General features: G+C 42.4%; 1 protein-coding gene across 2 annotated transcripts; it reads left to right on the top strand.

Moving 5' to 3' along the window:
* Positions 1–920: 920 nt before the first annotated feature.
* Positions 921–17,044, top strand: adgra1a (adhesion G protein-coupled receptor A1a). 2 transcript variants are annotated; one of them, XM_034569630.1, is made up of 7 exons: positions 922–1,423; positions 9,686–9,813; positions 10,975–11,098; positions 13,393–13,544; positions 14,511–14,606; positions 14,687–14,856; positions 15,028–17,044. In XM_034569630.1, exons 1-7 carry the CDS (start codon positions 1,421–1,423, stop codon positions 16,170–16,172), a joined length of 1,818 nt encoding a protein of 605 aa, XP_034425521.1. In that variant the 5' UTR covers positions 922–1,420; the 3' UTR covers positions 16,173–17,044. The 2 variants fall into 2 exon arrangements, with proteins under 2 accessions (XP_034425520.1, XP_034425521.1); XM_034569629.1 differs by having other exon boundaries at positions 921–1,423; positions 14,687–17,044.
* Positions 17,045–17,792: the final 748 nt, after the last annotated feature.

Raw genomic sequence — 17,792 nt, 5'->3', positions numbered from 1 at the left:
ATGATACTGCATGGGTAATGTGCATAATGCACTGCATAGATAGATAGATAGTTAGATAGATGGATGGATGGATACTTTATTGATCTCGAAGGGAAGTTCTGAGTATAGACGAGTTTAAAACGTACTTATAATGTGACCTTTCTCATGATAATTATCGATGTTGACTGATATATAAATGTTTAATTTGATATACTTTTGGTCATATGATCCAGCCCTAGTTTGTAGTAGTGGTCGTCATCGTGACAGTAGGAGGGTTGAGCTGATGACGTGCTGTGACATTGTCCATGGAACAAAACAACACTGGGTCATGTTTCTCTCTGATAATTGAATCAAATGAATTGAATGAAATGATCCAGTCAGATCGGTAGGAAAAGTTCTGCTCTCAGAGAGGCTGATCACACACGTGGCTCTGAACTGGATCCCAACGAAGCGACGCTCTCTCACTGACGATCTGCTCGGTGCTGAAGTGTGACATGCAGTCCCGGGGACTTGATCGTGTGTTAACCGTGACTCTGAGTACACAGTTGGCCGATTTGCCTTTTTTCTCGACTCGCTCATAACAAGAATCGTTGCCATGGCTGCCACAACCCGCAGCTCCCGCACGAACCGCCCCACGCACCGCCTCCGCCGAGCCGCCTCTCCCCGCCCCGGCTCCCTACGTAACATGTGGCTCATCGGTAGTGGAAACCGGAGCGCAGCCGCTGTGTCCACTGACCTGGATCGAGCGGAGCGGAGCAGGCTCTGGATCGCGCTCAGCTGTGGAGAGGAAGCACGGCAGGTAACTGAGTGCACACACACACACACACACACACACACACACACACACACTCGGAACATCTGTATCTGGCGTCTGATCCACTCACGGCTAACAGTAATTGTTCATCCCCTGGTTCAAATCACAGCCAGGGCGCACACGCACAGTCACTATCGCTGATACAGAAATGATACGCGTGCGTCGCTGCTGGATAGAAACGCCGGGTGAGCCGGGAGCCCTGACAGTTCGCTCCCTCCTCTGCAAAAAATACATATTATTGTCCGTGATGGTGTCCACCGCCCACACTCATGTGTCCTCCCCAGCTGGAGGACAGATGTGAAGTCTGGGTCAGGGCGCCGCGGCGGCAGACGGATCTCCACCTCTGATTTTTCTTATCGCCAGCTCAGGGTGGAGATGGAGTCGGGACCGGGAGGCCGTGGCTGCCCGTCACTGCTGCTCCTGCCGCCGCCGAGCTGCAGGAAGAGCACCGGCCTCCTGTGATCGCATCCTCCGCAGCTGCACCGGGACTGCTGGGGACCCGGACCCCGGAGCACCAGGCTGACTGAGCACCTCTACATGGACCCGCAGGGCGCAGGGTAGGGGGGCGGCAGGGGCCTCCGGGAGAGACCAGGGCTTCGCAACTCAAGTGTAACTCCACTAAGGCTCATGGTAAGTTATTGTAATATTCATTCATATTCCATCACGCATTTTACTTCAGTGAGCATCACTGCTTCCACGGCTGCATGTCCGCGTCCAGCTACATGGGGGCATACCCACTCACTAATTAGACCAAGAATAGAAAATATAGAAACACAATTTGAGCAACACAACAGCAGGTTGTCTCAGCTGATTCTCAGTCAGGTGCAGACATCATCATTAAGAGACTGCATCCCTCTGTAGATGGAGCGAAGTGTTAAATTGAAAGTCACAATCACACGTTTGCTCTGTCCACAGCACCGGACACTCCTCTAGCTCTGCATTAGCAACTGGTGATATGGGGTTTAACACCCAGGTTGGATCCTATATGTTGTAACACAAGATTAGGTCATAATACAGGTTTGGCTCAACGTCTGGATCAATTCAATACAGTTCTATACAGATGTGAAAACAGCTGTACAGAGTTTCCCGTGTCTTGTTAAGTCTGTGAAAATAACTAGTAACATCACCTTGACTCGTGAGGCTTGGGTTTTTTTTTAACAGAAAACCTGCATTGCAAACTGGAGGTTTGGGGTTTGCAGGATGTGGGTATACTCATCAGGAGGGCTGGTCTGAGGCCCCTGGGCCATCCAGCAAACAGTGGTGATAGAGCATCCTGTCCCCTGAAGGGTCTGGGGCAGTTGCCCGCTGTCTTGTCTTGTTTTCCTGGGTGCACTTAGCTGGTAGCACCACTGCTGCTGCTGTTTTGGGTGATTTGTATAAAATGAGTGCGACACATTCACTAATGTCGTGTCTGTATTTAGTGATATGCAGTATCTGCAATGTCAATATTGGCTGATTTGTTGTTATCTTTTTCATCATGTATCTGTATCAGTATTTCTGTGAGTTCGGTCAGTGAAGGTTAAGGGCAGAGGCTGTCACACCTTGTTAAAGCCCTATGAGACAAATTGTGATTTGTGAATATGGGCTATACAAATACAATTTGATTGATTGATTGATTGTTTCACAGGTCTTGACCATTAAGAGCTCTAGTTAAGCCTGAGTCAAAAATGAGTGTATTGGTGTTTTTGAGAGGGGGCGTAGTTGAAAATCAATTAGGCATTGTAGTAAATGATGCCAGTCAATGAACGAATGCCCTGACCAGTCCCAATACATCCTCAGCACATCCCTGTGTCCTAAACACCCAGGATCATGTGTCCTCATGAGCGCTCAGTTCAGTGTAACAGAAATATAAACAGCAGGACAGAAAGACATTATTCACCCACCTCAGATTGGAAAAGCGATGGATGTTTCTACCTTCCACAAATCAAACGTTGAGAAGAAAGTGTGACAATCTTTCAGAAATAAACTTTATCTGGAGTCCCTGTAACACATGTGAGCTAATGAAAAGCTCTGATGCCATGAAAATGTCTCGTTTATACGCAAGCCCGTGCATCAAATTCCGAACAAAGAAACCTAATTAGAAAATCTTACGTCGTGACACAGCACATGGTTGGTCAGCTGGGATAAGTGTGTGGCGAGCACATGATCTCGGCTGCTGCGTGTGCACGCCTGTTTTTTGTATTTTATTTCATGGGATCTGCATAGGACTTAATCAGTCATGCTGTGTCCAATAGATGGGTTGTTCAGTGGAACGTGATGAGAGAGCATGCTGTCCCGGAGAGAGAGAGAGAGAGAGAGAGATGAGAGGAGGAAGACATGACAGTGTCTCTAAAATACAAGGCCTTGGAACACAAAGGAAAAGCGAGTTGACGCTGTCGTAAAGACTGAGCCAAGTTAGCTCTTGATTTCTGCCTCCACAGGAATCTTCAGCTTGAATTATGCACATGCAAGAGTGAGCCCCAGTGAAAGGGAAGAGGGACTGAACTGTTGTTTGAAGGCACATTTTGCCTCTTAACACAGAGGGAACGCTAGACCTGCCTTGGAGATGCACATCACTTATACTGTATGAGTCACTTTCTCTAAGCTTCCTCCACATCCCTGCCTCCACAGCTCAGTCATCGGAGCTTGGTGCAATAATATCAGTGCATTTATATATAACATACATAGTTAATGGTGTATTTGTTGGCCACTTCTTGAATTCTCGAACCCTCGCCTTTTAAAGAAATAACACTGTTAGACACATGAACGCATCTTCTTCATTCATTACTGTCATTACTTCAAACCGGACTTGTCCATGTCAGATGAGAACCACTGGGCCGTGCATGGTTGTCCTAATATAAGGAAGAGAAATGATTCAGTCAGATAATTGGAAAAAAGAAAAAAAGATCCTGTTCTGCTTTCAGAGAGGCTGATCCCACGTGTGACTCTGAACTTGATCCCATTAACATGTATTCACTGATGATCTGTTACACATTTCAAAAACTTGTGACCTCTTGGATTTTACATCGCTTAGTTTTTCTTTTTTAAATGATAATCATAATTGTAGATTTAAATGAATGTTTTAGCAATTTGGGAAATAACTCTTCGACATAGCTTTGCAATAAAAAGGTCTAACATGACCCATTGCAAACAAAGATAAGCCAAATTATTTGGAAGACAAGTCAAAGTCTCACTGGTAATATTTTTGTTCAAACAGCCGTTTAGATGTTTGTTCCTTCCCCCGGATACGACTCATGGGAGCATCTCTTCAAAAAGCGCCCCCTCTGGCAGCAGGCATACGGGGCCTTCATCGCTATGACGACAATAATAAATTTGCGGTAAAGGTTGTGGAGCGGTCATAGATAAAAGAAACAATGATGACTGTCTGTTTCACTCAGAGATGAACAGCAGTCTCTTGTGTTTTGTCGACTTATCCAAACATCACAACTCCCTCCTAAGATTTTGAGACGCTGCCTCTGCACGCAAAACATAAACTACATGCGTGTTCTTTGGATCAGTAGTTGACTTGTGACTCTCACTCTGCACAGTATTAGGCCTGATTACATGAGACATGTATTCCACATAGTGAAAGGCATGTACTGTATATGTGCTTTTACAGACTCTGGGGGTTCTTCTTAGTCTATGGTCACAAACTTTTCTAGTCTTCATGACCACTCAAAGCTCTTCCCAGTGCATATTTGCTATACACCCATTCACACACACACACACACACACACACACACACACACACACGCGCGCGCGCGCACACACACACACACACACACACACACACACACACACACACACACACACACACACACACACACACACACACACACACACACACTAATACAGTGCATCTATGATCAGCACTTTCATCTATATCACTCACACACTGCCAACACAGGGACGATTTGGGGACGATATCTTGCTCAAGGACAATCTGGCACGTGGAGGCATGGGGGAGACTGGGATTGAACCTACAACCTTCTGGTTTTTGGATGACCCGCTTTACCTCCTGACAGCCACAGATGCATACGCACTATTGATACACTATAGTCTCAAAATTAAGGGAGAAAAGTGCAGTGCCATTCAAGTGATGTGATCTTTTTATGATGTCACGAGTGACAAATTCAAAAGGTAACAGCAAATACAGTTTACAGTTTAAACCAAATAGAAGAAGGTTTGTGTGTTGATTTTAATAGGAGACATCAGTGCATACTTCATTTCCTCAGGTCTTCAGAAATACAAGCTCTAAGTCGAACCATGGTATGATGTTTTGCTTTTACACCACATGTCAAACAATTCAACCTTAGTTTGATGATCCTACACACATTTTCCCTGTTGTGTTGTTTTGGATTATCCAGGGTTTCTTTGATAAATGTGGAGCCTTCCTCTGTAATGTCCTGTCATGGACACCAGGTTCCCTGAAAGTCTCCCTGTCCTCCTTCTATCCAGAAGTGAAAGCCAAAATATTCTTGATACAAACGCTACCTGCACAGAAGTAACCAGGGAACCGCAGTAGTAATGTCCCGCCGATACACATGCTCCACCAGTCGCAAGTCAGTTTCAGCTGTCAATCGTGTCGTTTCAAGTTTTTATCGCATCAAATAACTAATTAAAACCAAAGTTACTGGAAAAGTTATCACTTATAAAGTACATACATCAGTGTGATTAGAACTACCATGGAGGAAGGGGGAGGGGGTTATGATTTTCTACACAGCCAGCCACCAGGGGTCGATCAAAACACATTTGCTTCACTTTTGCAGAGCTGCCATGTCGTCTATCTTTATATAGAGTCTATTGGCTCATGAACACAGATGTAAAACAGCTCCAGTGATTCCTTTGGGCCTTTAGCTGTTTCTCTGAGCTCCTTCTTGGACACACACACACACACACACACACACACACACACACACACACACACACACACACACACACACACACACACACACACACACACCCACACACATCTGACTCCAGTGGGCTTCTGTCAACCGAGGTGCTCACAGATTTTATTTTTATTAGTTAAAATAGTGTGTTTGTTCACGCCTGGACATTTTTGAAGGCAGATATGCAGATAACTTCATGCAACTGCCACTTCTACATTTTGAAGTATTAGAAGCTGCTCCCTCTGTCAAACAAGAGACTGGACTGACCTGCCCACCTTCCAAACATGAGTCACAACCATGCTCACAACCCACCTCTTTAAACTGATAACAGGATTAGATCATTTTATATCTCTATTCATTTGTTTTTATTTGCTTTCTCTATTCCTATGGAAACCTATGGAAAGTATCTTTAAATATGGTTAAAATCACACAATAATATGATAATAATTATATAATAATAACAATAACAATATAACAATAATGTGTATTGTTGTTAATATTTCTAGTTGAGCAAAAATAATACACGCACAGGGGTTACATTTTCCCAGTGAGTCGGTTTAGGTTTCTAAACCCTGGTGTCATGTCAAGAGATTTCATTAATGCACTCGTACTGAAAGAGGCTTGAGTAATTGTGCAGGCTTTTGGAAACATGCAGCACACTCCAGCCTCCAGCAGCAAGTCTCCAGGCTTCATGAAGTCACTCTGACGAGCATGATTGAGGCTGGATGCTCAAATCCCAATGGTGCATGGAAGCATTGTTGCAGCAATGCTGTCTGTATGCACAGAGGAAACATTACAATTTTTTTTTTATATGCACTCTTCTAACTCTTTGCTTAGTGCAGCATGTTGGTGTTAGCATCAGAAGCTGTAGATTCAGTGAATAAGATTATTCAATATCTTTGGAAATGCACTTTATTGGTGAGCGAATGTGAAGATAAATATTAGTCCCATGTAAATGTATTATGTACTTCGCATAGTGTAAAGATAGCTAGCCTGACTTCAAACACATACAATTTGTTTGCTTTACTTGTGGAGAGAGAGAGAGATTCTGATGTTTACAATTTGCATGCATTCGCATCATCAGATAACTCTGGGCAATTGTATTATCTTGCAGAATGTGACCTGTGGCATACACAGGAGTATGCATAGCGTGAGCTGCATGTTAGCAGAGCACCAGCAAGCGTGCTCCATCACTGTTACGCAGGATGCACTCAGGCACAGCATTGAGTGGTAGGTCACCCGCATTTTGGATGCATAGTCACTGGAAGTAAAATACAGGGATAGAGACTCGAAGCCGAAAAATACTGTGTGGGTCCATTGGTGTTTTGTGCTGTTACTGTGTGCAGTGTGGTCAGCTGGACTAATGAAAATAGGACTGAATCTGTTCCATCAAATGACTGAAAAACATAGCTGAAATCCTCTTTGTTTTGTAAATTTGGGTTTGTGTGTGTGTGTGTGTGTGTGTGTGTGTGTGTGTGTGTGTGTGTGTGTGTGTGTGTGTGTGTGTGTGTGTGTCTACAGAATTAAAACGCATGGACCGATTTTTAGCTAACTTAATTTTATATATTACTTGGGGTGGTATCTCCAGATGATCAACTTTTGGAGCTGATCAGTCAAAGGCCTCTGTCACCAGTTTCAGTCTATATACATTTCTTTTTTCAGAATTATTTGAGGTCAATGTGACCTTTGACCACTGGAATCAGTTCATCTTTGAGTCCAAGTGACAACTGAGTGACAAGTGACAACAAAAACATGTTTTTTGAGGCCACCGTGACCTTGACCTTTGACAACCAAAATGTGTGAATCTAATCTGTGAGTCTAAGTGAACATTTGTGCCAAATTTAAAAGAATTCTCTCAAGGCGTTATGATAAAGTGTTCACAAAGCAAAAAGGGTTTTTGACCTTTAGCCACCCAAATTCTGATCAGTTCTTGAATTGCAGTGAATTTTTGTGGCAAATGAAATGAAATTCCCTATTGGTGTTCGTGATACATCACATTGTACAGCTCATGCAGGGCATGCATCGTCCCTCCAGTGCTTTTTATTTGTTTGAGTGACAGAGCAGTCTTCCTCCAACCAGAGGGTCGGTGGCTCTAATCCCAGCCCCCGCCGAAGTGTCCTTGGGCAAGATGCTGAACCCTGAATGGCCCCTCATAGATGTTGAATGCACTAATTGGAAGTCGCTTTGGATAAAAGCGTCAGCTAAATGACATGGAATGTAATGTAATGTGTGAGACACCCATCTTAGTTTTTTTAAAACATCTAAGTTACATATAATGCTTTCGGACTCTGATGTTCACATTAAGGTTACTAGTGCAGGTTCTCCTGGCCTGTGATAATGCTTCGGATCTTCTTCACAATTATTTTTGTCATTATAATAATAATAATAATTACTTTATTGTATAGCACTTATCCAAACAAGGTTGTGCTTCACAAAATATATGGCAAAAAAACGAATGAATAAAAATAAAGGGTATTCAATTTAATTCAATTATAAGCGCCAAATCATAACATATTAAGGGTGAGACCTTAAAAATCATAGAGAGGCCCAACAGTTCCCACAATGAGCAGCACTTTGGTGACTGTGGAGAGAAAAAAAATCCCTCATTAACTGGAAGAAACCTCTGGCAGAACCAGACTCTGTGTGGGCGGCCATCTGCCTAGACCGGGTTGGGTGAGCAGAGAAAAATGAGGAAAAGAGGAGAGTTGGGTGGCAAAGAGGGGAGAGAAGAGAGGGGGGAGGTAGAGGTGAGAGAGACCAGGAAGTTGAGTCACCATCATATTTAAGCTCTGTCAAACTGCTAGTTGATCTGGACCAAAGATCATTATTTCTGTTTTGTTTTAATTTAGCCAAAGGACGTTAAATGACATCCATTTTTTAATGGCAGTTAGGCACTCTGTTAAGACACTCCAGCTACTGAAATTGTCTGGCTTAAAAGACAGGTAGACTTATTCCTAATGGCAGCATGTTCAGGGAAAATAAAATGGGACCAAGAATAGAACCTTGTGGCACCCCGCACATCAGTGGAGCCGAGGATGAGACATAGGTTTCTATTGTAAACATACAATTCTTTGTCTGAGAGATAAGAATCGAACCATCAAATGCAACACTGAGGTCAAGGAGCAATAAGATGGAGCAATCACCAGCATTGGCAGACATCAATAAATCATTTGTAAACTGAAGAAGAGCTGTGTCGGTACAGTGTCGTTTGCAAAATCCCGACTGGAATTTATTGAAAATGTTATTATTGTCACACACAGCTAAAAGTTAGATTAGTACCACCTTTTCAAGAATTTGGGATATGAATGGGGTTTGGAAATAGTCCTGTAATTCTGTAGGAGTGATTGATCCAAATTTTTGCTTTTTCATTAAAGGTAGAATGCCGGGTTTCTTAAAATGATCAGGGACACAGCCAGAAGAAAGAGAGCAATTCATAATTATGAGAAGGCTAGGACGAATAGCACCGATCACTTTTAGGAGTGAGGTGGGTAGGATGTCAAGAGGGCTGGAAGAAGAACGCATGTGAGACACAGTATAGATGAGGTCAGAAAGAGAAACTTACTGGAGAATGTTTGGAATAACAGTGGTAGTAGGTATAATATTATTCTGATGTCAACCATCTTATGCTTAAATAAAGATAAAAACTTTTCACAGTCAGAATTTAATATGGCTAGCTGGGGAGCAGGAGCAGGGTTTATGAGTCTATTAATGGTTTTAAAAAAGGAATCTGTGATTATGTGATGCTGGTGATTAGTTCTGAGAAACAATTTGCTTTACTTTACTTTTTTCATTGTAATAATAAAAGGAAAATGTACAAATGAAACATGTGAATCAGCAAACTTCTGACAGATCTTTGCACTTATCGTTCAGATCATCCTCTAATTTTTTGTTACTGAACAAGGCCATAATGCGTTTTTTACTTTATTATCATCAATTTTTGTGGCTCTAATCAGTCATTGTAAGCAATAATTCTATGTACTATTCTTCATTGTTCTTTTTGTAAACTTGTGTCAACCTGCAGGATTTGAAGAGAGTGTTGTCCTTCCCACCATACCCTGGGGATTACCTGCATCCAGTGGTGTATGCCTGCACTGCAGTCATGCTGCTCTGTCTGCTTGTCTCCATTATGACCTATATCGTCCACCATAGGTAAGAAGAACATTTGTAGAACAATTGCTATGTGGTGGAGATCTGAAAATTAGCAAACAACAAAATTGTCTTTGTATATTTATTAAGAAGACGCTTTTGCCAAAGGATCGGCACAGAGCTCTGCACAGCTCACTGTCAGAGAGTCGAGAGCCGATAAGAAACAAAGTCATTATTATCCACTTATAGTGAGAGAAATGACCTTGGATGAAGCAGGTGGTTTCCTTACATGTCATAGGGAGGGAAGGAACACCAGATAAGAGCTTACTGGAATGAACAATTTGTACCAAAGAGGTATTTGAGAGTAGCTGAAAAATAAAGAAAGAAGAAACATTCTTAAAACTGTCTTAATACAGTAGTCACATGCCAATATGTATGTTATTATTGGTGGATGGACAGATTTATCTACTTTCCAAACAGTGTGGCTTAGAAATAGGCAGGATTTTAACTTCTCTCTTTTTTCAGTCAATACACAATTAGTTTTGTGCATAAACAACCAAGTCCAACATGTTAAGGAAAGAAGGAAGTGTGATGCTGTACCCATTTGTATTGATCTCACTATGTAGAACAGGTTGTTCATTTCTCAGAAGGTCAGGGGTTCGATCTTCCTGTCCACATGTCAAATAAAGACAAGACAATGATCCCAGAATTGCCCCTGATGACCGTGCCAACAGTGTGTGACAGGGTGATTGATAGAGACGTGCACTGTATGAATGTGTGTTTGTGTTTCTGATTGGCTGAATTTTAAGTGGTCACTAAAACTATAAAAGCACTAAATAAATTAAGTCCATTTACCATTGAATTATTTTCTAAACGTTTGACTGAACTGGTGAATGATTTTGGTCCAAATGCTACAAATTATTGAAAACTGTGCCACAGTAATAGTTAAAAGCTTACCTAACATGGACTTTATTAACATTATCATTGCCATCTTATCAATGCTGTAGTTGTAATTCAGAATTTCAGAAATATATTTCAGAAATTATTTCCATTAGTAATTATTATTTCTGAATTCTTTCCAAATACAGCTGCACAGTTTTGCCCTGAAGTACTTCTCAGTGTGAAAGATGACACAATGTTACAGTTCAGCACTACTTTATTCTTTTTCTCTCACTTCATGCACCCAACATCTTTGTAACTTGTAACTCTGTTCACCGTTTGCAGTGTGATCCGCATCAGCAGAAATGGCTGGCACATACTCCTCAACTTCCTCTTTCACACGGGACTAACGTTTGGAGTTTTTGCTGTTGGCATCAATCAGATCAACCTGCCTTTTGTGTGTCAGATTGTAAGTATTGTGTTTTCTCGACTACATAAGTGTGGTGATATTTTGATGTTTCTGCACAATGTGATGGTCCTGAGAGAGCTGTTGATCAAGCACTTCCAGTCGGTTCTGAGTCAAATGGGCTTCACACAAGGTGCCGCCTGGTTTGAAATGTGGTTGAGTTTGAGGCTTGCTGTACACTATTGTGTGGCTGTTTGGATGTTACATTTCCCCTGGTTCAAATACACATGGCGTTGTTTGTAAAAGTTATTCACTCCCATAAGACTGTCAGTGTGTTCTTGCTATGCCATGCTGCTGCTCTGTGAGGCTGTAATAGTGCAAAGTGGTGCTTTCAGCTGAATGCTAACAGCAGCGGACTGACAATGCGCACTTTGGCAACGCTAAAATTGATGTTTGGAAGATGTAACTGTTATAAAATGTACCCGTTAACTGGATACATTTGCAGATTGAGTCTGGTTCTGCTGGAGGTTTCTTCCACTTAAAGAGGGAGTGCTTGCTCATTGTGGGAACTGTAGGGTTTCTCTCTTGTTTTTATGTTATGTTTTCATTTGGAAATTAAGTTCAAAGTATATGCTATTAGATAGATTACCAATTTAAGGAATGATTTGATATTTCGGGGGAAATATTTTCAAATGTTATTCTTCCTGCGAGTGAGATGAGAAATCAAGTATGAAGCTGGAGCCAGCAGACACAAGTAGCTTAGCTTAGCATAGAAACTGGAAGTGGTGGGAAAACACTGTAGTTGTGACCAGGACATTCAATTTAGTCTCATAGAAAAGATTGACCATAAATCTTGGGATTTGAATTGATATTGAAAATAAACAGAAGAAGTTGAAAATCTAATAAAATTGATAGTGTAATTATTTTAAAACAAGATTTATTACAACAATTAAATAATAATGTAATAAAGGCAACTTTATTAGAGTACTATATTGGCAGAGGATGGCTTTGGAAACATCATTTCCTTGTTGTTCTTGTAAATAATTATATTACGACAAGAACATTGATCACAACTGTTGGCCAAAATAAGAGGGATTTATACACTGTAATAGGAGTGGCTTAGTATAACTCTCACACACAAGACCCTGATGTTGAAGTGTGGGTGTGCAGCATGTCTGCTTTGAAATATCACTTTACAATGAGGAGACAATGTAGTCGTTCAGAGACCAGTGAATTAACAATAAAGTCCCACTTAGCATCCAGTATCAGCAGCATCTACAGTCATCTGACTACCTTTGTTGTCGGCTTCACTTAGCGATCACACTTGCAAAGCGTCTAGATGTGTCTGTTTGTTTCTTCCCGGGCCATCAGCTGGGTTGGGTCTTGCCTCTCTTGCCAGGCCCATACTTTTATTAAGTGATGAAGGGATTCCAGTTGATGACATGAAGAGGAATAAATAACTGGTTACAACACCAAATTATCAGAAAAACAAGACTAGGCTACTTTACAATGAAACCAGTACCAGTGTTAATGTAAAAAAGTACGCACTTTGTTGTTCTGTTCTGCAGATGAGGGGTCTCTCTGTAATGCCGGTGCCACGGCACAGCAGAAGGAGGTTATAGTTAGTTTGATTGGTAAAATGACAAAGGTTACTAGGTCACTTGCAGTGATATACTGTAAATGTCTCAGGGCAGAGTTCAGACAGGAATGTGATTGTGGAGGCATTTGAAGGGTTTATCTCAGGATGATCCTCACAACTGAGGTTCACATTAACAAACCTGAATATTGTTAATGTTATGAGTAGAGCTTGTGCCTTTCCTTCTATGAAAAGTCACAATGTCTTACCAGCATGGGAAGCAGAAAGGTCAATTTAGTCAATTTGAACATTTTCACTCAGCACAAAGAGCAGCAGGGTAGATGGGAATATTAGTATTGCATGTATTTGGTCATCCTGTGAGGAACAAGATATTTCACCCTGAACCCAAGTGAAGTCATCCTTAGATTTACATTCACTATGGTTCAGTATATTTAAATGGACTGCAAATGAAAATGTTGTCTATGCCAAGTAACATAAAGTGCTCATTGCACCATGGGAGTTGCCCCAGCAGTCTAGGTCTATAGCAGCATAACCAAGGGATGGTTCAGGACTCACCTGAGTTATACTATATATTATGAGCTTTATCAAAGAGAAACGTTTTAAATCTAACCTTAAATGTAGAGGGCGTCTGCCTTCAGAACCCAAACTGGGACAAAATAATAGGATAGATCACAATTTGTGGGCTATCTCAGTTTTATGTACAAAACACTAATTTATACATACGCTACATTCAATTCATATTGCTCTTTATCTGTGTTAGGTTGGCATTGTGCTCCACTATGCTTCTTTGTCTACCATGCTGTGGCTGACATTTACAGCTAGGAACATCTGTAAAGATGTGTGTAAAGACCCACTTCGGGCTCAGAACAGGAATGGGCCGGCCAAGACTCGCAGCAAACCAACCGTCTTCAGGTAAGCCTTAAGATAGTAAAGTTTATGTGCTAATTGATTAAATGACTTATACGTGTGTAAATTAATTGTGACTTCTTCTCTGGGTTCTTTTGTCAAACAGTATTGTTTTTGAGAGCTTGAAGTAAGAAATATGTATTAAACTGTGTTGTGGGGGGAGAGGATTAGAGCAGTGATGCTTTTGCCCTTGGATGTATTTGTATCTTTTGCAATATCCTCGGCTGTTTCTCGGAATGAAAAATGTACCTCTGCAGAATTGCTGACTTGCAAAAACCGTTGACAATACTCAGCCGCATGATTCTCCTACTTGCTTACCCTGTAAGCACCAGTGGACTGTTCTCAGTGCAGTATGTGAGTGTGAAGGTCTGTGAGGGCAATCGATCAATGTCAGATGACTGACATGACTTTGGTGAACTGACAGTTTTGAAATACACACACCTGTGTATACAAGGTCCCACATGCTGTATGTCAGGGTAAAAACCAAACCATGAGTCCATGGAACTCTGTGATAAAGCTGTGGCGAGGTTTAGATAAGGACAAAGGTACAAAACCACTTTTCAAAACTCTGAGTGCTTCCAGACAATGGCCCCAATAACTGTGAAATAGAAGAGGTTTAGAACGAGCAGGACTCATCCTAGAGTTGACTGTCCAGACAAACGGGGTAACTGGACAAGTAGGGTCAGTGTGGTGGTCAAAAGTTGCAGAGCTTCAGTCCTCTGCAGGGATGGAGATGGCTTTATCCAGTGCTGAGATTTCTGTCCGGTAAATGTATGAAAATGACCACATATGTAAATATTATTGATGTAAGTAATCAACTGGGGAAGGTCTATGGTGATATCAATGAGTTAAAATTTTATCGGTATAATGTTTAGTATTGTCATTTAGTTGGTGAGATACTGTCCTTTGAGTCAGATGAATTTTACTAACAAAATCCTCAAATGAGCATTTGTACTTTCACTTTTTTTGCAGATTTTATCTTGTCAGTGATGGAATCCCTCTCATAATTGTTGGAGTTACTGCAGCATTCAGTATGGATAACTATGGCAGCAGGGATGGTGCTTTGTAGTAAGTACTCATTATCTCTGAGCAATCACATTTATGGTTGAATGAAATCAATGATTAATGCCTCTGTGTGTATTTTTCAGTTGTTGGATGGCATGGGAACCAAGCCTGGGAAGTTTCTATGCCCCCATGTCTCTTCTGGTCTTGGTCATGTCTGTGTACTTCCTGTGCACCTACATCCAGCTCAAACGCCATCCGGAGAGGAGGTACGAGCTGCGAGTTCTGAGTGAGGAGCAGCAGCAGTTATCATCCAGTGAGTCAAACCATCACTGCCACATAGATACTGGTGGAGCTTCCGGCCTTGCTGTGGACTGTCCACCATTTGCTACAGGTGTTTCAGTGCTGGCCAATGAGCACTCGTTTAAATCTCAACTCCGAGCCACAGCCTTCACCCTTTTTCTGTTCCTGGCTACCTGGGCTTTAGGGGGATTGGCTGTATCAATGGGACATTTCCTGGATATGATATTCAGCTGCCTGTATGGGGCTTTTTGTGTCACCCTTGGACTCTTTCTTCTCATACAGCACTGTGCCAAACGTGATGACGTGTGGCACCGCTGGTGGGCTTGTTGCCCATCCAAGTCCAAGACAGAGAATAGGAATGGGGGAGGACAGAGCCAGAGGCAGGGGCTCCATCAGCCCCACTGCCACCTAAACTCCCCCTGCTCGGGCAAGCAGCTCTCCCCTCACCTTATGCAAAGTTCTTACCACAAAATGTCACCACCTCCCCAGATCCCCTCACCCAACCACACAGGTCCATGCTGCGTGGCTGTGATGAGTCCCGTTACCACAGCCTCACTCTCACCTCTCACTGAGCCAATGCCTTCACCACGTCCCCAGTCCCTCCTTGATGACCTGCCTCGTCCTGTTCTGCCCCTTCAGAGCTGCCTTATCGATAGAACAAAGTCATGCTCATTCAACCGCCCACGTCCATGCCTCCAGGACTACCGTTCTCACATGACTTCCACCAGTATGGATGACAGTGTCCACAGCTCCCACCTAGAGAGCCCTGCACATCACCTTGAAGGCGCGCCACTGGTTTCCAACAGCCCACACCCAGATATCCAGCTTCCCTGCCCCAGCCCTCACTTGGATAAACAGCTGCTTTCCTGCCACAGCTTGCAACGCCAGACCTCCTGCCATAGTGTACAAGACTCAATGACTTCCTGCCACAACCACCCACACAACATGCAAGACAGCATGAGTTCCTGTCACAGCCTCCTCCTGCCTTCTCATGGTGTCCACGCCTGTCAGTGGCGCATGTACAACTCAGCTGATCATTCTTCCACCACAAGCTGCTGTGAAAAGCCTGATCCTTTCACCTTGCAGTATCAGCAAGACCCCGACGCTTACAGCTGTATGCCAAAGACAGCAGACAAAGAAAAGGATAAACTCTGTGTAGAGGTGGAGCAGAAAGGTTTCCCAAGGAATACACTGCCTCGGCAGCATGCCACCATCAGCCTACGAGGCACCATTGCCCGTAACAGGAGCCTGCAGGAAGACAGCCTGTTTGGTTCAGACGTCACGAGGAACATACGGACTGGCCCTTGGAAGAATGAAACCACCGTATAGTTTTCTTACACTTGTACATGTCAGAGCCCTCAGCAGCCCTCGAGTCAAACTACTCCCTCAGTGTTAAGTGAGTGTCACTGCCTTCAGCTTTGCCCTTAAACTACAGGTTGAAATTTTCAGCGAGGCCTCATATCCTGTTGATATTTCAGAACCCTTTATGACAAACTTTGTGTGTTATAAGTTAGTTTTATAAGGAATATTCAAACATGAGAAACAAAAATAATTAACAATGAATATATTTTATGCTCCATGCAGTTTAAAGTTGCAGTCAGTATTTTACAGCTTGTTTTAGGGGAAAAGCTTAGTTAGCAATGTCTGTTAATGGGATCAGTTCATCTCAGTTGCTAGGGAATGCTTTGGACCTGTGAAGATCTTTACTTCTTTCACTGCCCTTGTTGACTTTAAATACATATTCTCTCAAGTCTTCAACGATTCATACACCCCTTTGCAAGCAAGTGGGAAAATATGAAGCTTCCATCATCTTTCAAATGCTGCACATATACTTGTATAAATGTGGGTTTTCAAGGAAAGGTCTTCACCTGTTTGGACCCAATCCAAAGAAAAAGGGATCCCACCCAAGAGTGACCCAAGGACAGTGAGAGCTGATCCGAATGGACCATGAGATAATTAGACCTGATTTAGAAAATGGTCAGTATTATGCAAAGAGGAAGTATCACTGATTGCACCTTTAAATACGTGGATAGATCTGTTTTAAAGGGGTAATATCAAATTATTTACGTTTAAAAACGATCTATAATGCTCTTCCTTATTGTATTATATTTAGTGTAACAGTGTTGGATGTCCATATTAAATGTGGCCAATGTATCAGTGAGGTAAGGATGTGTTACAGTAATCCCTGTGAGACAAAATCTGAAGTGAAAAACTGCTCTGAATGCTTAGTTTTTCCTTTTTTGTGAAGAGCAGGCATCTGTCAGTCACACCATCTGCACTAACCACAGCTCATTCTGCCTTTGTTTAGCCCATAAAATGTGTGGAATATCAGAGAGACCAGATGGACGTCCAAATTGAATAGGAAAAGGTGGAGGCTGTACTTTGAGGCAGTGGAAGTATTTCCCTGAGATGAAACATGTAAAAGACATTAGCAAGGTGTGTTTTCATCTGTGAGTACGTGAGGGAGTCATCTGCAGCTCCTCTGGATGCATGGCATTGCCACTATCTTGTCAAAGTGTTTTTGTCATCCGGTGTCACTGCTATAGTAACGTGGATGTCAGTCACTGAGCCGGAATAATCCGCGTGTCAGATAAATGGATTGGTGAAGCACCCCCTGTGGACCCAATCTCACTTCAACTTCTAGACCTCAGCAAACTTCTTGTATTTATCTGGAGGATTAAATCAAATCTGATCATTTCCAGCAGCACAAACAGTCAATGGCAGATTGAAGAAATTGAACAGTCTGTTAGTCTCTGTCATCAGGAATAGTAAAAAACAAACCACCTGGAGAGCATTGAAGGCCAGCATGCATGTTTCATTGCATCAGGTTAATTTCCCAAGTCAGGTTTTTCCCAAACCATGAACAAATGTTTCCCTGAATCAACATTTCCATGAGATCTTTTAGATAATAGGGATGATTGTGCAGTTTGCTATCATATGATCAAGTGA

The sequence above is a fragment of the Hippoglossus hippoglossus genome, chromosome 19, assembly GCF_009819705.1.
Source record: "Hippoglossus hippoglossus isolate fHipHip1 chromosome 19, fHipHip1.pri, whole genome shotgun sequence".
Classification (NCBI taxonomy): domain Eukaryota; kingdom Metazoa; phylum Chordata; class Actinopteri; order Pleuronectiformes; family Pleuronectidae; genus Hippoglossus; species Hippoglossus hippoglossus.
The sequence above is the reverse complement of the archived record's forward strand: the minus strand, read 5'-3'. Positions and strand labels throughout refer to the sequence as shown.